This window comes from Salvelinus fontinalis, chromosome 25 (assembly GCF_029448725.1).
Source record: "Salvelinus fontinalis isolate EN_2023a chromosome 25, ASM2944872v1, whole genome shotgun sequence".
Taxonomy (NCBI): Eukaryota; Metazoa; Chordata; class Actinopteri; order Salmoniformes; family Salmonidae; genus Salvelinus; species Salvelinus fontinalis.
In genome coordinates, this window is record NC_074689.1 from 15,085,578 (window position 1) to 15,108,139 (window position 22,562).

Here is a 22,562-nt window from a genome sequence, read left to right on the forward strand (position 1 = left end):
AGTTAGAATAGGATAAAGTCATATATTTTTAAACATTACTCACGTTTTTATACATTAGAAATGACAAAGAATACAGAAGTAATTCTAAACAAAGTATAATTACTATGCATTATCTCTCCAACATGTGCACCATGTTTATCCAAAGTCTGAGGATAAAGTGGAACGAGAAAGGGCACAGACCAAGAATTATAAACACGAGTGTCACTGTACAGCTAGACGCATTCCTCTAAAACAATTACCTCTTTGACTCTGGTACTCAGTTAGACAAAGAACTAGAGTCATGTGTTAAAAAAAAAAATAACAATTGTGAGTGTCAAAAGTGAACAGTAGTCATGAAAGGGCAAGTAGTTGAACTCTCATCCTGTTCAAATCTTTATTTCAGAGTGAAACTGAGGGTACTTCCTCTACCTTCAACTGCATTTTGGGATATTTCAGTACCTTTTGCTGCTGTCTTGATACAACATATTCTAATACAATATATTCTAATGGATGTTCTAGCGCCAGAGAAAACACAGTTGAAAACAAGCACAAAGTAAGCTTCGAAATCATTAATATAAATGGTCATGGGCCTACTTAAATCGGAATTATGATTATGCTCTCAATGGCTGCTTCCCAAATGGCACCCTATTCCCTATATAATGCACTACACTTTACATTGTCTACAGCCATTGTCTAGTCTGACATTAAATAACATTACTATTCACTAACTACTTACTTATAGAATTTATGTCTAAGAGCAGCAGGCTCTGGTTTCTTCATGTTTCCCTGACTGGGTGCAAACATGCCACAAGATGGTCATTCGTTTTACCTTCAACTGAACTGAGCTTCCTCAGTAGCCTTGTGAAACCAGTCTTGCAATATCTCAATTAAACAAAACATGAGCACAGCGGTCAGTCTGCTTAACCAGGCTATGTTCTCAAGGCATCAATTCAGTAAGCACACTGTGTGTAGACTACAGAGTATGTCACCTCAGATATCTGTATAATAAGCAGAAGAGTGGAACTGTGCAGTGGCCACTTTATGTTGCCCATCAACCAGCACCGATTCTCCTTGAGGTCCAGAGACCAAGCTTCCGGTCTTATCCTAAAATTGAAACAATTTATCAATCGTCACTGCTGCATCCCAGGTTTTGACGTGTCATCTTTCAGAGCGAGTCTTTTTCAGTCACTCCCCTTCCCCTTAGGGGGCGGGGACTCTCCCAGCCTCGACGAATCTGCCCCAGCCTCCGGTCCAGGCAAGGCAGCAGCAGCACAGCCTTGACCAATAGGACGGTGGCTGGGAGGAGCGAGGCCAGGATAAAGGATGGAGGGGTGTACCACACGTAGTGCTTAGGCTCCACCCACTTCCTCCAGCCGTAGACCAGAGCATGGGCTGTACACAGGACCAGGGCAGCATATCCCAGACTCCTCTGCAGGACGGAAGGACCAGAAGACAGGTAAACAAAAAGGAGGCCTGTCAACAGCTACTAAGAAAAGACAGACAAACAGACAGACAGACAGACAGACAACAGGAGAATTGGTAAACAAGGAGACAGTTCCACGGGTACTGCCAAACAGACAGACTGACAGTGAAATTCAGGGTCATTGACACAAACAGAGATAAATAGATACTAGAGAGGAAACCCTGACCACTTAAGTCATCGATAGAAAGGCAGACAGACGGGTGGATGGAAGGACATACAGACAGACATCATTATTTATTTTTCAGGGTCAAAAGATTCACCTGCATCCAGGTGAACTCTCTCCAGTTGAGGGTGTCAGAAATGGAGGGAAGGGAGGAGATGGCTAATAAAGCCAGGAGACCCAAACCCATGATACCCAGGGAGACATAGATCTCCATACGCCACACGTCATCTGCTACCCATGAGTCCTCCTGGTTCTGCTGGACCTGGTGGAGAGATTACCATATTATAAATTAAAATGAAGCATGTATCCATGCTTTTGTCACTTCTACGTTAGACTACTGCAATGCTCTACTTTCCGGCTACCCGGATAAAGCACTAAATAAACTTCAGTTAGTGCTAAACACGGCTGCTAGAATCTTGACTAGAACTAAAAAAATTTATCACATTACTCCAGTGCTAGCCTCTCTACACTGGCTTCCTGTTAAGGCAAGGGCTGATTAAGGTTTTACTGCTAACCTACAAAGCATTACATGGGCTTGCTCCTACCCATCTCTCCGATTTGGTCCTGCCGTACATACCTACACGTACGCTACGGTCAGAAGATGCAGGCCTCCTTAATGTCCCTAGATTTTCTAAGCAAACAGCTGGAGGCAGGGCTTTCTCCTATAGAGCTCCATTTTTATGGAATGGTATGCCTACCCATGTGAGAGACACCAACTTGGTCTCAATCTTTAAGTCTTTATTGAAGACTCATCTCTTCAGTAGGTCCTATGATTGAGTGTAGTCTGGCCCAGGAGTGTGAAGGTGAACGGAAAGGCACTGGAGCAACGAACCGCCCTTGCTGTCTTTGCCTGGCTGGTTCCCCTCTCTCCACTGGGATTCTCTGCCTCAAACCCCATTACAGGGGCTGAGTCACTGGCTCACTGGTGCTCTTCCATGCCATCCCTAGGAGGGGTGTGTCACTTGATTGGGTTGAGTCACTGACGTGATCTTTCTATCCGGGTTGGCAAAGTGGCTGGGGTTATATCCTGCCTGTTTGGCCCCGTCCGGGTGTATCGTCAGACTGACCCAGTGTCTACCGACACCTCCTGTCTCAGCCTCCAGTATTTATGCTGCAATCGTTTGTGTCGGGGGGCTAGGGTCAGTCTGTTATATCTGGAGTATTTCTCCTGTCTTATCCGGTGTCCTGTGTTAATTTAAGTATGCTCTCTCTAATTCTCTCTCTCTGAGGACCTGAGCACTAGGACCATGCCTCAGGACTACCTGGCCTGATGACTCCTTGCTGTCCCCAGTCCACCTGGTCATGCTCCTGCTCCAGTTTCAACTGTTCTGCCTGCGGCTATGGAACCCTGACCTGTTCACCAGATGTGCTACCTGTCCCAGACCTGCTGTTTTCAACTCTCTAGAGAAAGCAGGAGCGGTAGAGATACTCTGAATGATCGGCTATGAAAAGCCAACTGACATTTACTCCTGAGGTGCTGACCTGTTGCACCCTCTACAACCACTGTGATTATTATTATTTGACCCTGCTGGTCATCTATGAACATATTGGCCATGTTCTGTTATAATCCCCACCTGGCACAGCCAGAAGAGGACTGGCCACCCCTCATAGCCTGGTTCCTCTCTAGGTTTCTTCCTAGCTTCTGGCCTTTCTAGGGAGTTTTTCCTATCCCCCGTGCTTCTACAGCTGCATTGCTTGCTGTTTGGGGTTTTAGGCTGGGTTTCTGTACAGCACTTTGTGACATCAGCTGATGTAAGAAGGGATTAATAAATAAATTTGATTGATTAATATAATTGTGATTATCTAAGGTTGCAAAATTCCAGTAACTTTCCCAAAATTCTCATTAAAAAAAAAATCCCATAATCTTGGCTTTATACACGGTGTACCAGTACTGGGTCGATGTGCAGGGGTACAAGGTAATTGAGGTAGATAATATACATATAGGTAGGGGTAAAGTGACTTGGCAACAGGATAGATAATAAACAGTATCAGCAGCATATGTGTTGAGTTAAAAGAGTGCAAAAAGGGTCAATACAGATGGTCTGGGTAGCTACGGTGGCTTGCGAAAGTATTCACCCCCTTGGCATTTTTCCTATTTTGTTGCCTTACAACCTGGAATTAACATGGATTTTTTGGGGGTACCATTTGATTTACACAACATGCCTACCACTTTGAAAATCAAAATATTTTTCATTGTGAAACAAGAAATATGACTAAAAAACAGAACTTGAGCATGCAGAACTATTCACCCCCCCCCAAAGTCAATACTTTGTAGAGACAGCTTTTGCGGCAATTACAGCTGGAAGTCTCTTGGGGTATGTCTCTATAAACTTGGCACATCTAGCCACTAGGATTTTTGCCCATTCTTCTAGGCAAAACTGCTTCAGCTCCAAGTTGGATGGGTTCCGCTGGTGTACAGCAATCTTTAAGTCATACCACAGATTCTCAATTGGATTGAGGTCTGGGCTTTGACTAGACCATTCTAAGACATTTAAAAGTTTCCCCTTAACTCGAGTGTTGCTTTATCAGTATGCTTAGGGTCATTGTCCTGAAGGAAGGTGAACCTCCATCCCAGTCTCAAATCTCTGGAAGACTGAAACAGGTTTCCCTCAAGAATTTCCCTGTATTTAGCGCCATCTATCATTCCTTCAATTCTGACCAGTTTCCCAGACCCTGCCGATGAAAAACATCCCCACAGCATGATGCTGCCACCACCATGCTGCACTGTAGGGATGGCTTTCTCGGGGTGATGAGAGGTGTTGGGTTTGTGCCAGACATAGCGTTTTCCTTGATGGCCAAAAAGCTACATTTTAGTGTCACCTTCTTCCATATGTTTGAGCAGTCTCCCACATGCCTTTTGGCGAACACCAAACGTGTTTGCTTATATTTTTCTTTAAGCAATTGCTTTTTTCTGGCCACTCTTCCGTAAAGCCCAGCTCTGTGGAGTGTACGGCTTTAAGTGATACCCCAATCTCCGCTGTAGAGCTTTGCAGCTCCTTCAGGGTTATCTTTGGTCTCTTTGTTGCCTCTCTGATTAATGCCCTCCTTGCGTTTTGGTGGGCGGCCCTCTTTTGGCAGGTTTGTTGTGGTGCCATATTCTTTCCATTTTTTAAAAATGGATTTAATGGTGCTCCGTGGGATGTTCAAAGTTTCTGATCTTTTTTTATAACCCAACCCTGATCTGTACTTCTCCACAGCTTTGTCCCTGACCTGTTTGGAGAGCTCCTTGGTATTCATTGTGCCGCTTGCTTGGTGGTGCTGCAGACTCTGGGGCCTTTCAGAACAGGTACTGAGATCCTGTGACAGATCATGTGACACTTGGATTGCACACAGGTGGACTTTGTTTAACTAATTATGTGACTTTTGAATGTCATTGGTTGCACCAGATCTTATTTAGGGGCTTCATAGCAAAGGGGGCATGCACCACTTTTCCGTAATTTTTTTGTTGAAACATGTTCTTTTTTTCATTTCACTTCACCAATTTAGACTATTTTGTGTATGTCCATTACATGAAATCCAAATAAAAATAAAATTCAAATTACAGGTTGTAATGCAACAAAATAGGAAAAACGCCAAGGGGCATGAATACTTTTGCAAGGCACTGTATTTTGTTAACTATTTGACTAACTATTTGGAAGTTTTATGGCTTGATGGTAGAAGCTGTTCAGGGTCCTGTTGGTTCCAGACTTGGTGCATTGGTACCTCTTGCCGTGTGGTAGCAGAGAGAACAGTCTGTCTTGAGTGGCTTGAGTCTATGACAATTTTTAGAGCCTTCCTCCGATACCGTATAGAGGTCCTGGATGGCAGGGAGCTCAGCTGACCACCCCTCAGAGGCTGGTTCCTCTTAAGGTTTCTTCCTAGGTTCCTGCCTATCTAGGGAGTTTTTCCCAGCCACCGTGCTTCTACATCTGCATTGCTTGCTCTTTGGGATTTTAGGCTGGGTATCTGTATAAGCACTGTAACAACTGTTGATGTAAAAAGGGCCTCTTAAAATACTTTTGATAGATAAATATGGCGTATATTCAGTCACATAAGCATTTCACATGCACATATCAAAGTCACATCTGACAACTATGCCTGATTGTGAACTGGCACATTGGGATGGTGAACAGAGTCAATATAAAATTATCTTTCAATAATAGCTGTTCTTCATATTCACATTGGATTCCATACTGAGAAAAGTACACAACGATCAGGTCGTTCTGTTCATTCTGGCCGGCATACAGCACATACCGAAACTCCCACACCACAATACCAACAGAAACCTGGCACCATCATTTGTTATGTAAGAATTGGTTTACCCTGTCATGAAATGTTATACCAATATACAACCCTCTCTCTCTCTATTTCTCCCTCTCTCTATTTCACCTGCTGTCTTGACCTCTGAATGCTTGGCTATGAAAAGCCAACTGACATTTACTCCTGAGGTGCTGATTTGTTGCACCCTCTATAATCACTGATTATTATTTGACCCTGCTGGTCATCTGTGAATGTTTGAACATCTTGAGGAACGATCTGGCCTAAATGGTCATGTAACCTTGTAATCTCCACCCAGCACAGCCAGAAGAGGACTGGCCAGCCCCTTGAAGCCTGGTCCCTCTCTAGGTTTCTGCTTAGGTTCCTGCCTTTCGGTTGGGTTAAATGCAGAAGACACATTTCAGTTGAATATATTCAGTTGGACAACTGACTAAGTAACCCCCTTTCTCTGTAGTTTTTCCCAGCCACCTTGCTTCTACATCTACCTTGCTTAATCTTTGGGGTTTTAGGCTGGGTATCTGTATAAGCACTTTGTGACAATTGTTGATGTAAAAAGGAATTTATAAAATACATTTGATTGATTAAGTTTGATTGAATATATGCCATATTGCTGACATAAGCAGCCTTCTGTTCATCATAGTATAAAGCGCATATCAAGTTATACAAAAAAATGACATTTTCTGATTTTTGATACAAGCCTGGTCTAGCCAGTAGCCATCTACCTGTTGGTAAGCCCAGTTGAGCAGCTTGTATCTGTAGGAGCGTCTCATAGGGTAACAGAGGCTGTAGATAGCATGGAGTGCTGCTAGGAAGAAAGCTAGCAGGCCCAGCTGTTTCCTCATAGACATCCACCTCTCCAACCAGCCTGGGAAACTGCTGTACTTGGTACCTGACAGAGGGATGTGTGTGTGTGTGTGTGTGTGAGAGGGGGGGGGATTAGTAGTGCTTCTCAACACATTTTTAAAATGGCTGACAAACTGTCAGGCTACAAAAGGCTTACAGTTGTCTGGGAAAGTTGTTTTTACGTGGTGGATCTACATCTCGTCTGCCTGGCAGAAGAACCTCAAGATAATGTGTGTCATCATGTCAAAACCAACACCCTAGCTCTGGTTTGACACTAGGTTGCCACATCCTGGCTGTCTGGCTCTCACTGGAACCCGGATATAGACTAACTTCAGTACTTTTCATATGATCCATCAAACTTTATTGTAGAGAAACCGAAGCCCCAAAAAATCCCATGTGTTATCCGATCTATGAACCTTGCTTCCATTGTGGCTGGCTGCATATTTTACACCCCCTACAATTGCATTGCACTGAGGAAATCTTAACCTATATTTATACACTGCAAGGCTCCAATTACCCTTACGAATAGTGACTGGACAGAGAGAGAGAGAGAGAGAGAGAGAGAGAGAGAGATGAAGAGGGGGAGGGGAGATTGAGGGGAAGGGTCAGACAAGGATGGGGGGGGGGGTAGTAAGGTCAAATGGGAACATTTTTTTGACTAGGGTGTTGGTGTTGACCCAATGATACACAATATGTTGAGGTTCTTCTGCCAGACAGACAAGAGTAGACCTTCCTGCAGGGAGAGACAACCTTGGGCTAATTCATAACAACTATAAATAGGATTTCATTTATTCTCTAAACTTAAATAACTAAGTAAATAAATCCACTCTGACTGCGCTTATGCAAACTGTGTGTCTCACTGCACTGATTTCATGTCAGTGTGTATTTGTGGGAGTATGTGTATGACTGTGCACTCCAATGACTTTCAAATTCAATTGTTTGTGGTAGTAGGCCTAATCGTGCATTTCCATTGACAATTCACTTTTTAAAATGCTCAGTTTCCATCTATGCAGGCCAGCACCTGTGTCTCATGACCCCTGGCAGACCTGCTTTAACTTCTTTGACATCTTGTGTGGCTCAGTTGGTAGAGCATGGCAATTGCAATGCCAGGGTTGTGAGTTCAATTCCCGTGGGGGACCAGTACAAACAAAATATTAAAATGTGTCCACTCATTACTGTATGTTGCTCTGGATAAGAGTGTCTAGAAAATGTAAATGCATGTTTGGATTTTAATTTTATTTCTGGATTATGTGTGTATTGTGTTTGAATTTGTTTTATGTCTAGGTATTACTGTACTGTTGGAGCTAGAAACAAAAGCATTTAGCTGCACCTGCGATAACATCTTCAAATCTGTGTTCACAACGAATAAACTTTGATTTTAACTGTTCATATGTCATTTACATAACACTTGCTAAGTGTGAACTTTAACACCTTCTCAGAAAGCAACAGTCTTGAATGATGCTGAGGTTGTTGATTCTGCTTGACATAGGTCTTTAGTGGCACACTTCTGATATAATACCACTAGAGGTAACATTAACATAAAACACTGGCGGCCCATTGGTGTAGGGGGAAAGGGATCAGCATGCTTTGGTTGGCGGCTAGCCGAAGTTGGCTAGACGAACTGAACGAGTGTGCTCGCATACTCCTTTAAAAAGACCTTCGCTTGAAAAACAAGAAAAAAGCAGCAATAGTTTGTCCATTTTGAGACGCCGTAGCCAGACTATTCCTGAAAAGAGTGAGAAGGAATCTAAGATAACTCAAAAAATCTGTCATTAATTTTGACGTTTTTGCAGAGGAGATCTTAGTCGGGTAATTTTACATCTAACGAAGATGTTTGGTGCATTATTTCACAACAATTTTTTTTTAATGACAACTAAGACTTTATTGAAGAATCTCTACTCTTGACCAATCATCGATGAAGGGGCATAGACTTCGGCTTGCCTCCAGAAAACAGGTTGTGTGCCAGAACAGCCAACATAAGTCCAAAACGAACAAAAACATCACAAAATGTCATCATAATATATGCACAAACTCTTCAGAACTGTTTCGGCTGGGAAGCATGCAGACGCCTTAAGTCTCAAAGGAAAAACGCCACGTGTAGCACATAGCAATGGGAAAATTTAAGTTTAGGACTTTGAGCATACTTAGGTGTAGATGTATGTGCTTACCTGCATGTTTGTGTGTGTGTCTCTGTGTGTGTGTGCCCATGCCTGCGAGAGAGTGTGTGTGTGTGTGTCCCTGCCTCCATACATACAGTATGTGTATGCGTATGTAGCCTACCTCTGTACAGCTGTAGCAGGGCAGCCAGTAGCCCAGGCAGATAGACCAGAGCAAGCAGAGATATGGCCGTCCATGGCAGGGTCTTATTCATCACCAGTATAGGGATCTTATAGAAGTCACTCCTGCTCTGAGACACAAAGGGCTGCAGCACATCCCTTAAAAAAGTGTACAGGAAGGTCAGCGCCATCAAGATGGCCATCAGTTTGAGGGGTAGGTGCCACTGGGGGAAGAGGGGCATCTCTTCTAAACAGACGCTGGAGGGAAACTCAAACTCCTCCAGGGCAAAGGAGACCAACAGAGGGCGATGTTCAGGATGTTTAGCCCCGTTCAACAACAGAGCCTCCTGGTCCTCTGAGTCCTTCGGGAGGAGAGGAGAGGCAATGTCATGTTCGAGTGATGGGCACGCATTCCCCGAACAAAAATCTCTGTAGAACAATAGCTAACGCTACAGTCGGAACCTTGACAAACTTAACAGTGAGTGATTGATGACCATGAAAACAACCATAGCTATGTTCAACAGGTATATTCTTCTCCTGGCTTTATCTAGCTATATTTTACCTTGCTTCGCTGGCTTGCTATGTAATCAATCCTCTGATGACATCTGCAATATTGTAGACAATAACCATTTGATTACGTATTTTTTAACTGCCATGAGCTGCATTTGAAGTTGCATGTGATCGTATCCACTGCTAGGGAAACAAAGAGCTTTCTGATTCTGGGAAATGGGCCGGGAAATGTGTCTATAAGCTTCCTCTTCTAAAGCACAGTAATACTACAGCAATGTATGGCCGACATACAACTAACTGACTATATAGTTGGTTTTCTGTGGTGGTAGCTTAAATGCAAACAAACGGTTCACATTCTGTCTGAGTCACAACCAGTTGAAATGACTAATAACAGCAACAGGGTAAGCAGGACAACTTTTAATTAAACAAGTGCCCCTATTCACACTGCATATTTCCCCTCGGGAAAAGCTTTTCCTACTCACCAGAGAGCTTAGCCTGATTCACTGACATGGGCAATGGGTGTGTTTTACCTTGTGTACTAGGTGTGGTTTGTCCACTGGGTCCATTATAGCTAGCTCATGCCATGTGTCTTGGTCCTCCACCATAGTGTTCTGTGAATCCGCTTGTCTTTTCTCCATTTCAGAGACTGGGCAGACAGGAACAGAGACATCACCATAGATTAAGGCATTTCAACATACTGGAATTACGTGTCTGGAAACACCCGAAACACCCTTGGTAGTTCATCCTTTTTTTGGTCAGTAGGCACCCAACATAAACACAGGTGGTGTTGTGTTGGGCACAGTAGCTCAGATGAATAGAGCCTGTCTGCATTTCTGATTTCTGTAACTGTTAATTAACTTATCTGTGTAATATTGACATAAGCTCATTGATCAGCACAGCAACTGATCAATGGACAGTTCATTACCTCTGTCAAAATAATGTGTAGCTTAAAGTTTTGTTTATACTTGTTAGTTTAGGGTTCAACCATTTACTATATGCAGTTCAACATATCTAATTTACATATCTAATTTACTGTTTCTTAAACAAAGCAATTAGTTTTCTTGGCTACGGTTTGTGTTGTGGTCTTGGATGTTCTTAGTCAAGGAAATATAGCATAGCTAACTGCAGTGTTTGTTCTGTCTGAAATCTGGCTACCTCGTTTTAATACTGTAGTTTGGCCTGTGCAATGCAAATTAACGTGATCAGCGTAGCAGTTTCCCAAAATGTGGTGGTTTTAAACTTAACTTAACTAGTTAGTTAACATTAGTTTTGTGTAAGAAAGTATAATATATTGTGGTGCATGAACTGGCCATACACGTCAACTAACGTTACAAATCTACGTTGGCTAAGGTTACTTAGCTAGCTAAAGTTAATAGGATATCATAGCAGCCAAGGACGTTCGCTAGTTTGTTTGTGCTCCGATTATACGCCGATTATACGCAAGTGTCTACATCAGCAGTTTACACATGATGACTTCAGCCTTATGCGAGAAAAACCTTACTTGGCAAACTATAGATAGATAGCTTTCCTCGCTTGTTGGTTAGCTAACTAGCCAACATTAGCGCTCATCTGATTTGTATAACGTAAGCTAGCTAGCTACCTAGCTAATCAAAACAAAATCACATTCATTGGCTAGGTACCTTTATTTGCCTGTTTGTTAGCTAGCTAGTTTACAGAGCCTACAGTAGCTGCTGGACTTTGTAGCTAGGTAACATTAGCTAGTTAGCTACCCAGATAATCAAAATATCTGTTTGCATTTATTGATTAACCTCAGCTACATTGTGGCATTCAAACTATCTTTATACAGTAGCCTAGGTTTGTTCGCAAACACTTTTATGACTGGCAGCATGGGGCAACTAATTTTGTCAATCCGGTATTTTTTTAATAGAATGGTCACTTTATGGACGATTTAGTGTGGTTTTAAAATATGACCTCTAGAATTTGAACTAGGTAGGCGCAAGACATACTGTAATGAAACAGCAGGGAGCAGGTCTCGAACCCTCGACCTTCTAGACCGAGGTCCGGCGCGCTATCGACTGCGGCTCGAGCGGCAGAGTCGATTTCTGAGTTTATAAACCCAGGGTCGTTACACTATTCTTAAAACTCAATTGCTAAAGACCCTATTAAAAATCTGGTATGTGGTTCTCGGTAACTGACTGACGGCTGACCCTATTAAAAATCTGGTATGTGGTTCTCGGTAACTGACGGACGGCTGATGACGATAGGTGTGGAGTGTGTTGTGTACCTCCAATCAAGTTGATTTGCAAATTGTCATCGAGACTGGTGTCATATTTTCTTAGATATGATGATACGGAGATTTCAATTTATCACCGAGCTTCAACCATAGCCTATAATAGACGCAACTATCGTGAATAGATATGGGTTGCATGTAGTCACAATATTGTTTTGAACTTTCGTTTTGAACCGATTGGTGCCTGACAGAGCATTCTACTCAATGCATTGTCAATGAGTGGGCCTACAAAAAAATATTGCCATTTTGAAACTGCAGAAAAAGTTCCGTAATTGCAGTCGGCTGTGGTATTTTGGATGCAGTAATAGTACTGCACTCTAACTGCAGTTACACTGCAAAATTACTGCAGTAAAAAAAACGGTATTATTTTGGATGCAGTATTTGCAGCACACTGTAGTGACTTCAGTTATACTGCACTCTTGACTGCAACCTTTACAGTTGCTTGGAAATACAATGACATTCAAATGGAGGCAAATAATTTGTAGAAAAACCTTTTGTCATCATTTTGATGTCACCAAATTGACTGTAGATGCAGTATTGACAAACTTTGCTAGTGTAACAGTATAACTTTAAACCGTCCCCTCGCCCCGACACGGGCGCGAACCAGGGACCCTCTGCACACATCAACAACGGTTGCTCACGAAGCACGGTCGTTACCCATCGCTCCACAAAGGCCACGGCCCTTGCAAAGCAAGGGGCAACACTACTTAAGTCTCAGAGCAAGTGACGTAACTGATTGAAATGCTACTAGCGCGTACCCGCTAACTAGCTAGCCATTTCACATCCGTTACACTCACCCCCCTTTCAACCTCCTCCTTTTCCGCAGCAACCAGTGATCCGGGTCAACAGCATCAATGTAACAGTATAACTTTAAACCGTCCCCTCGCCCCGACACGGGCGCGAACCAGGGACCCTCTGCACACATCAACAACGGTCACCCACGAAGCAGCGTTACCCATCGCTCCACAAAGGCCGAGGCCCTTGCAAAGCAAGGGGCAACACTACTTAAGTCTCAGAGCAAGTGACGTAACTGATTGAAATGCTACTAGCGCGTACCCGCTAACTAGCTAGCCATTTCACATCCGTTACACTAGCTAATGACAACGTTGTCATCTGTCTAAAGTCAATTTGACGACATGATAATGCTGACAAAGTGGTTTCCTACTAAATATTTGACAAATGTTGAAATGTCATCGTATTTCCAGGCATTATAGTGTAATTTACACAAAACAGTAGTTACCTCCATCCAGAATGACTGACTTGGGTATATAACCACTTTAGGCCACCACAATGACACCGCCGGTAGAGGGCGGCTTGGAGAACGTTCATAATAATGTTATGACGCGACCGAGTGACAGATGTGAAATCTATGAATAATTAGCCTGTTCCAATCAGACTCTCCTGGGTTTAATTCACAAGATGGAATGTGAAGAACTCGAGATCTGAGAGCAGAATCCACATGACTTTCATTCCCACGGCATTAAACCAAAACCATTAATACCAGAGGATTAAAAAAACAGGACTGGCAAAAACACAATAACATAATTGTGACAGAAATAGAATAGGAAGAAAAACAGTATTACATTTGTAGCCTAGTATAGTGCAGTGTAGCCTACTAAAGTAGAAAGCAAATATGGAAATGTGATACCTGTATAAAATGTTTTATTGGTTTACTTAAATTTCGTTGTAATTTTTTTTTTTTAAGTGTCTATAAAATCCTTACCAGAGAACATATGCGCAAACAGCATTAGTAAAAGCAAACAATGGCATAAATGTGGAAATCTGTCAAACTACTGTATGTGTGTTATGTCAGTGACTTACTGGAAGTTTAGGTCATCTGTACAAATATTTATCCTGCCGATGGACGGGTCCAAAGGGATGAAAGTTGTGGGGGAAGACAGAAACTGCGCGCTGCGTGGAGGACACAGGGATCATTTACATTATGAAGAGAAGTGTTCAGTCCTCGACCGGCTCGGGCTACATCTATTTAAAAGCTCCACAACCTACGTGTCTTCAAAATGATGTGGACGTGGGGCATTGAGCGTTCTATAGTGAAAAGGCCGCGGTAAGGAGGGGGTCTGGCAAATCCTGTCCACGGATTGGAAGTTGGATTTGGAAGGGGCGTGATCTATTACACACCTCTGGGCAAGGATAGGTAAGTACGCCCGTGAGGCGGAGTGAATATGACATTTCGGGGCGGGTCTTGGATACAATTCACAGCCACACATTTTGAATGTTGTGTCCTCGTGATAGGATACAGGACTACACTACTCTTTTTTTCCATTTCTGTAATATTTAGTTCCTTCTAGAAGACATGGGCAAGCATGAGAAACGAACACATACAGACACCTCTAGGGATCAAATAAGTTAAATTATATTCTAAAGACTGAGTTAACCAATATAAAAAAATAGATTTTATTTGCAACAACAAAAAAGCTTTCAACAATCTTGAATGTCCTATTTATCCTCTTACAACAACTTGAATAACTTTTTTCTCTCCTTTTTTAGCTGTCTCCAATTCATTATTGAACCCTGAACATGGAATGTATGGCTGTAATGTATGTTCATTGATGAAGCAGTTTACAATTTCACAAGTTCACAGTGGATGCTTTCATTTCAATGACCCATAGATGTCTCTCTACTCTTGCCCTCTGTAGCTCTGTCTCTGTTCTGTAGAATGATGGATCTTTTTTCTAAAGTTAATTGAGTTTAGGCTGTTTCCTTTCCTCTAAACGCACATGACCATCCTGTGATTTTCTATCCGTCTCCCAAAACAGGCCTCAGAACTTTGTTGTTGGTGTTGTGAATGTGTTACTTGGATACTGCTTCAAAAAATATTACTTTTCACAAGATGCATTTGACAGGGTGGATCCTTGCGGTGGCTCTAGTTTTCGGGACCTCAAATCTCAAGATCACATCTGCGGGACCTCTCCATGCACAATGCAAAGTAGAATGGTAAGCTACTGTTTGACCATTACTATGCTATTACTATATGTCTATGTTTTGACCAGATGGTGCGTGCTGTTTTTATTGTGGTGCTGGTTGTTTTAAAAACAAATTGTTGCTGTTGTTCACTCTTGCTGTTTTATGGTCTGACCCATACCTGAGTGGCGCAGCGGTCTAAGGCACTGCTAGAATTGTCATTACAGACCCTGGTTCGATTCCAGGCTGTATCACAACCGGACGTGATTGGGAGCCCCATAGGGCGGCGCACAGTTGGCTCAGCGTTGTTAGAGTTTGGCCGGGGTAGGCTGTCATTGTAAATAAGAATTTGTTCTTAACTGACTTGCCCAGTTAAATAAAGGTTAAATAAATACAAACATATGATCTCTTGGGCATGCCCCTCATGATGACTAATAATTTATTTTAGCTCTCTGTGCAAAATGGCTCCAAATGAAAATCAATAACTTTACATAGGGCTGATTTATTACAACCACTTGTGAATTTAATTAGCAGTTCTACGTTAGGCCCAGTTGAACACTACCCTCTGTATCCACAAGATGGTGCCAGTGCCATTTTACCTGAAATGACTGTGGTGGACACTCGTAATGAGTAGCCTCCGGGGCCCAGGCTTCTCAACTAGACAAGCTGATGGCCCAACGAGACTAAGTATTAAGCCCTGTCATCGATGTGTTTCTATGTTCTGGGTCCTACTACAGGTATTTTGGGATCCCCTGTAGACAGGTCTATGAAGGTCTGATCACTCAGATCAAGCAGTGGAGGACCATGTCCAGCTGTGCGATGGGTGGACAGAGGTGCCTCTACAAGGTATGGTGTGTGTGTGTTTGTGTGTTTTTATATCGTATAATTACTTGTGTGTGTTTAGGGTTGCAAAAGAAGAGTATATTACTGGTAACTTTCAAAGTTGAAATGTTCAAGCCTTTTATGGAATTTTCAAAACATGTCAAATATATAAAATCATAAATTGAGATGATTTTAATATAAAACATTGTAACAAAGCTGTAAAACATTATCCTAAATCAGTGGAGGCTGCTGAGGGGAAAACGGCTCATAATAATTGCCGGGACGTAGCAAATGGAATGGCATCAAACAACTTGAAACCCTGTGTTTGATGTATTTGATACCATTCCGCTCCCGTCATTACCACGAGCCCATTCTCCCCAATTAAGGTGCCACCAACCACCTGTGACCTAAATATAATCAATCAACTTAGTGAATACCGTTGGTGTTTAATGTGAGGGTTTCACCATGAATTATCCTTTGTATTTTTACTCAACTTTATTTACTCTGTCAATATGTGATTGTTGTAAATGTTTTGGTGCCAAACTGGTGGCAGTTGTCAAAAGTAAATTGTTGGAAAAGTTGCAGTTAATTGGAAATTATGTCATTGTTGTTTAGATGCTTTTTTCATTAATTTAGCTGTTTTCTCTTGAATTCATATTTTATATCAATATATATTTTCAGTTATTTAAGTATAAATTGCCAAAGTTACCATAGATTGCCATAGATTACCTGTTAATTACCAAAATTAAAGAACATTCCAGTAACTTTGGTAAAATACTGGTAGTTTTACAACCCTATGTGTGTTGCATATTTCCGACTACAGACTATGACCTGTCTACTCTCTCGCTCTCTCTCTCTCGCTCTCTTTATCTCTTTCTCTTTATCTCTTTCTGTTTATCTCTTTCACTCTGCTCCCCAGCTCCAGGCAGCCTCTATCCACTTCATAGCAGCCAAACACACCACACCATTTAAGAAGTCTGTCGATGACCTGACGTTCCGTCTGGTCTCCTTTGAGTTCTTCACCCACTGTCACGTCTCGGTAGGAGGGATATTCTCTGATCCTGTTGTCATTTCTATACATCCATATGACATATAAGGACAATCATATAATGTGTAGGCCTATTTAGGGATCACATCTTTTTTTTGTGGGTTATCTGCAGCTAACACTACAGTAATAGGTCTCAGGTCTTAAACACTTCTTCTAACCAGAATCATTCTTTCTCTGCAGGCCATGTCTGTCTCAGAGAGCTGGTATGCCATTAGAGATCACGGCACAAACTACTGCAACCTCTATAATCTCATGGAAGGTGAGATGGTTAACTCCAATACATATATTGGATCAACTGCACATGAATTATAAAATGTTGTCATTATTTGTTCTCCTTGTAATTAAAACAGGAAGTGGCCTTACAGACGCCCCTGGATACAAAGAGATAACAAGTGACTTCCTGTGTACCCAGCGATCCTCTGCTGACTGCACTGTATACTGACACCATGATGGCCCATGGTTCATATTGCATGGCAACAGCTGGCTAACCATCAGATCGTTCCTCATCATTTGATAGTGTTAGCAGCGCCACATTTTATACACACACTGCTTTTGTTTTTTTAAAGGTCTTCTTTTTTTATTTGATCCATTAATTCTTATGCTGTATCTTTTTATCCTTGTTATTTTTTACATTTCGATTAAAATGACTGTTATTGTACGGTAACTGCCCATCTTGTGATGAAGCAATGAAGTCAAAACGTTCAAGTAAGGAGTAGTGAGGTAAAAGTTTAATCTGTAAGGTCTTTCCTGCTGTCTCAAGCCCGGGAGAAAACTTAGTTGTAAATATAGCTCTCCTTTCATTCTATACCTCTGAGGTGAGTCGTGGTCTGAGGAGGGGCATCGTTCTTTTTGACACCTAAACCAGTTTTCCTCTTAAAAGCAATGGTGCCTGGGTAAAAAAAAACACAGTGAGCTATGTGAATTGCAGGGCAGGTTTTTATTAGCACAGCAATATGGTCAGCTGGGCTTTGCCATCCATCACAGCGAAGGCTTTTCAGATCACTGCTAGAAGACACTTTGCCACGGACATCAATGTCTATGGCTGCATCCCAAATGTTAACGTATTCCCTATATAGTGCACTAGTTTTGACATAGGCCCACAGGGTGCACTTTATAGGTATAGGGTGCCATTTGGGAGTTAGACATTCTATGCTTTAGTTTAGCCAGATAGCTTTCCTCTCTTGCCAATAGGTGGCAGTGTCTGCAAGCTCCTTTGTCTTGTTACGGTTATCTGCACAAATTGACTTTTATTATCATTAAACCACAGCAATTCCAATATTTCAAAGAAAAGGTGTATGCATTTCACTATGGACAGAGAAAGTGGACTAGGAAGAGAGCAGGCATTGCATAAAGACTATTGCTTTGATTCTTCATTTTTCCAGCACAAACGAGCCACCACGCTTCACAGCCTAAGGGCATAGATTTCCCTGCTTTCTGAAGAAGTGTAACATAACCGAATGATGTGTGCTCAAAGAGATCAACGATTGTTTAATTCTGATAGTAAGTAGACTGTTATTTTCTGTGAATGTGTTATCCAATATAATGATTGAATTGAAATAGCTCTTCAACTAACACTTACACTACAGTAATATCAGAGCTTAAATTGGGATAGTGGTCGTGGAACTGACTTCAAAATGGATAGGCTCTGAGAGATCATTTTTAATTGACAGTTTTATGTCCATCTGACAGTTAGCATTGGCTCCGTCCTGTCCTCCATCCAAATGTGGATGAATGCTGTTCCACTTCATTCCATCCAGTCCAATTTAACAGCTGTTTATTTAATATGTATGTTGTAACACATGCAAATAGTTTTTGTTTTAGATGGGTCAAGTTACAGATATTTTGAAAGCATGGCCAAACTGTCGTTCACTATGTTTTTGGGGAAAAGGATGTATTACGACTTCTTCCCTGTGACATCAGTATTTTGGAGGGCATATGATCCTATGCTGTGTGCATGTCTTCATGCGTACGTGGTTGTATGTGCCCTTTCAACGGGTACTTTACATGGTTAGACAGGACAGGCCCATGACAGTGCATCCCCTTTCCTGCCCACATAACACAAACAGTGTTGAATTCCCTCTTATTAAAACTGAAATGACCCAAACTAATCATAGCCTGGAATCTAAACTGACATGCTCAATTTCACCATTAAAACAGAACATATCAGTTTGGATTCCAGGCTATCAAAATCCTGCCCAAAACAATGATTTTGTCAAGGGGCCCCAGGGCCATTAGGGGCCTTATAACTCCAGGCAGACATCTCAAACAGGGACTATGTCTGAAATGGCACCCTATTCCCTATGTAGTGCACACATTTTGACGAGAACCCTCTGGGCCCTGATCAAAAGTAGTGCACTACATAGGGAATAGGGCGCCATTTGGAAGGAAGCCATGACAAGGTCCAGAGTGGCAGGGGGACGAGGTAATCACAGTCTGTGTATTGACCAATATTGAGAAGCACAACAATACCATCTATAAATCACCATTGAGAGTATGAGAGCTACGCTGGGTACAGGATCTCAAGGACAAAACAGGCTGTCCCCTCTAGCCGGAAGGGAACCAACCTTGTAAAAAGGGTCTGCTCGCTTGATACAAGGCAGTGTTATTGTTGTGGACTGTAGCCCGCAGACTACCTTGCCTTAATGGTTAAACTGTTAGGATTTGTTTTGGTGTAATTCACAATTAAATATAGTTGATGCATAATGTTTTACAGTATAGGAAGAGAATTAGGTTTCTTTCACAAATCGTTGGCTCAAAGTAAGAAAGGACCTAACATGACACAAGCTAATAGTAATTAGCGAATGTGTCTCCCTGTATTATACACATTTACATACAACACCTTAGGAGTCTAAGGAGTAGAGATCTCTATCTCCACTACACTGAGTGTAGGATAGTTCTCTGAGGAGATGCCAGAGCAGATCCATCACTCTGGTTCCACCACTCTCATTAGCTGTGACAGAACATTAGCTCAGTGGAGGAGTGGAGAATGGAGCTAGTATGGTTCTAGAGCGGGAGGGTTCCGTTACATATGACCATGTGACCCAGTCACTAGCACTAAGGATCACCCTGCCTCAGATCACCACATTCATACTGTGACTGTGTGTGTGTGTGTGTGTGTGTGTGTGTGTGTGTGTGTGTGTGTGTGTGTGTGTGTGTTAATACCCCTTGAGATCCATCTGAGTTGGTATGGATCTATTGTATGATATGATCCTCCCCAAACCTTTCATTTACAAAATGTCTTCGTTCTTTTGACGCCCTTATAGCAGCGGTGTAAATTATATGTGAGTATAGAGCCATGTAGCGTGGTGTGTGTGTTCTTTAACACAGTGGGACAGAAACATACCTGACAGTCTTTAAGCTGTCACCTCCAGCTAGCTAACTCCACTTGGCTTTCTTCCACTGAGTGTGTTTGTCACACGCGCATGCACACACACACACACACACACACACACACACACACACACACACACACACACACACACACACACACACACACACACACACACACACACACACACACACACACACACACACACACACACACACCAACTGTCTTCTTATCATTTTGAACTCATGTATGGCTCTGTCTATTTGTAATTGATTGAACTGCAGCTGTGTTTAAAAAAATATCTACAGTATGTATTATAGGTACAGTAACAGTCTGTCTGAAAGCCTAACAGTTTTACATGCAATGTGTTGTCCTTTTAAAGAAGAAAAATAAAGTAATACATTCCATAGAAAATGTTTATGAATCAAGTTTATATAAAATAAGTTATATTGGTCTTCTAATATTTCAACTATAATGCATTTTTTGTGGCTCTCAACACCTGTTCACCTTGTACATTTTATTTAATTCAGCCTATTCATGAAGCCGCTGACCCCTTTCAATGACTCAATATTTCCGCATTAGAAGTGTTTGTATAAAATCCAATTCAATCCAAACATTTAGATCTAGTCATTGATTTATGTCTTGTTTATTGTGGCCTAAATAATAAAGGCATGTCGTTCTGAAAGTTTTATAGCCATGGCTACACTGCAACGATCATACCAGTTCGACATTAAAATGCAGAACAGCATTCCAGAACCCTGAGTGTTCCATGTCTGTCTGTAGGGTCCCATCGGTCATCTAGGACTGGGATCGCCTCGCCAGTGATTTCTCCTTTCCCCATCTGTGGTAACTTTAATGAAATACCTCTTTCACATGATTTCATTTAGCCAGTACGCTAATGGCTAGGGAAGTAATAATTACATTCAAATATTAATCTGGGGCCGGAGGACAGAGTGATGAATCATACACACGCCCTGTTGTCCAACATGGCCCTACCGTCCTCTTTATATCTCCTTCTGTCTGACTAGACAGATTAGAATGACAAATAATTGTAATTCCTTATTAAATTGAGGAGGGTTGGGCTGAGGCAGAGATTTGAAAAAGCCAATTGGAGGGGGTGTGGCAGGGGAGGGGTGTGTGCTCGTTTGTGCGCGTGTGCATACGTGTGCGTGTCTATTCTTTGGGAGAAACCCAAATGGGGGCCTTACTCTGTGGGGGCTGTAGTGGACCCAACAGCACAACTTCAAAAACAACAATCCTACAGCCACCTTGCAAAGCTGGGCTCGGGTCGTATGTATCAAGCATCTCAGAATAGGAGGGCTGATCTAGGATCAGGTTCTTTCTGTCCATGTAATCTTATTCAGTTTGATTTCAAAGGAAACACTGATCCTAAATCAACACTTCTACAGTACTTTGAGATGTTTGATACATACGGCCCCTGGGCTTATCAGCTTCTGTGATCACAGCTATAAATTGTAAACTTTCCTCCTCCAGACAAGCCGGGAGCCTGGGAGACAGCCACGTTGAGGACTCATTACCGTAGGCCAGCATTACCCAGGAGACAATGCGTCACTCCTCCCCAACACCACAACCAGCGCTCCAAAACACCCGCCTGTCAGTCGTCATCGGCAATAGCGCTGTCAGAACCCCCCCTCTCCCGCCCCCTTCCGTCTGGTTGATAACTGTCCAGCAGAATTTAAGGCGGATTAAAGCTATTATGACTACTGGTGGTTGTGTCTTCCATTTAACTCATAATTAACTCTGTGTTGTTTACCACAGCTTAGGGATCAATACCTTCCAGAGGGTTGCTAGACTTGAGGGTGCAGTTGACACCTAATTACCAATATGTGAGTATGATTATTGTCCTGTAAACAGTCTGTTGTGGTTTGTTTGTGTGGGCGGACCTGATTGCACACAGGAGGTTCTTCTGAATCACTTCAACTGGAAGGAAATGTTTTGTTACTATGGCCAGGGCCAGGGCCAGGGCCAGGGCCAGGTGTGAGTTGGCAAAAGACTACTCAGAGTACTCATAGTCATTTTTCCCCCAACTTACTCAGATTTACTGGATCACTTATACCGACTAACAACAAATATGTTTTATTGTCACATACACCAGATGGGTGCAGTGAAATGTGTTTTACAGGGTCAGCCATAGTAGTACGGCATCCCTGGAGCAAATGAGGGTTAAGTGCCTTGCTCAAGGGCACATTGGCAGACTTTCACCTTGTCAGATCAGGTATTCCAACCAGCAGCCTTTTGGTTACTGGCCCAACGCTCTAACCACTAGACTACCTACCGCGCACATATTATGCTGTTCTATTAATGCATTTATAATGTGTTAATTAGGTCAGAATTAATGTACGTTGCATAAAGTGATTCTAGAAAAGAATGACTTATCAGAAAGGTATGATAATGTTAGATAAGTCTAGTAATCTTGCTTGTGCTGATTTGGTAGGATCTGAGCTGCAGGGTAGGGTAGGTTTGGCTACTGCTCTATCCTTCCTCTCCTCAGCTCTGTCTAAATACACACACCCTCTGTTCTGTTACCATGTGGTCCAACAGCCATCATTCAGTTTCCCCTCGCAGACACAGCGCTATCAGTCATCTGCCACCCGTGGGCCTGAATACCCTAACACCCTAACACGCATACGTTCGGGCTGGGGAATCACTCACAAGGAGT

The 22,562-nt window shown here is 42.3% G+C and overlaps 2 protein-coding genes across 8 annotated transcripts; one reads left to right on the forward strand and one right to left on the reverse strand.

Annotated features, from left to right (window-relative positions):
- Nucleotides 1-348: 348 nt before the first annotated feature.
- LOC129822874 (STEAP family member 1B-like) lies at nucleotides 349-13,673 on the reverse strand. 4 transcript variants are annotated; one of them, XM_055881357.1, is made up of 6 exons: nucleotides 13,584-13,673; nucleotides 10,042-10,157; nucleotides 9,006-9,363; nucleotides 6,605-6,771; nucleotides 1,723-1,887; nucleotides 349-1,462 (listed from the first exon to the last, which is right to left on the reverse strand). In XM_055881357.1, exons 2-6 carry the CDS (start codon nucleotides 10,147-10,149, stop codon nucleotides 1,145-1,147), a joined length of 1,116 nt encoding a protein of 371 aa, XP_055737332.1. In that variant the 5' UTR covers nucleotides 10,150-10,157; nucleotides 13,584-13,673; the 3' UTR covers nucleotides 349-1,144. The 4 variants fall into 4 exon arrangements, with proteins under 4 accessions (XP_055737332.1, XP_055737335.1, XP_055737331.1 ...); XM_055881360.1 differs by lacking the exon at nucleotides 13,584-13,673 and adding an exon at nucleotides 13,486-13,575 and having other exon boundaries at nucleotides 349-1,408; XM_055881356.1 differs by lacking the exon at nucleotides 13,584-13,673 and adding an exon at nucleotides 13,486-13,575.
- LOC129822875 (uncharacterized) lies at nucleotides 9,359-20,276 on the forward strand. 4 transcript variants are annotated; one of them, XM_055881363.1, is made up of 7 exons: nucleotides 9,359-9,525; nucleotides 10,155-10,265; nucleotides 14,627-14,717; nucleotides 15,422-15,530; nucleotides 16,426-16,545; nucleotides 16,735-16,813; nucleotides 16,905-20,276. In XM_055881363.1, exons 4-7 carry the CDS (start codon nucleotides 15,489-15,491, stop codon nucleotides 16,994-16,996), a joined length of 333 nt encoding a protein of 110 aa, XP_055737338.1. In that variant the 5' UTR covers nucleotides 9,359-9,525; nucleotides 10,155-10,265; nucleotides 14,627-14,717; nucleotides 15,422-15,488; the 3' UTR covers nucleotides 16,997-20,276. The 4 variants fall into 4 exon arrangements, with proteins under 4 accessions (XP_055737338.1, XP_055737339.1, XP_055737337.1 ...); XM_055881364.1 differs by lacking the exon at nucleotides 10,155-10,265; XM_055881362.1 differs by lacking the exons at nucleotides 9,359-9,525; nucleotides 10,155-10,265 and adding an exon at nucleotides 13,800-13,917 and having other exon boundaries at nucleotides 14,614-14,717.
- Nucleotides 20,277-22,562: the final 2,286 nt, after the last annotated feature.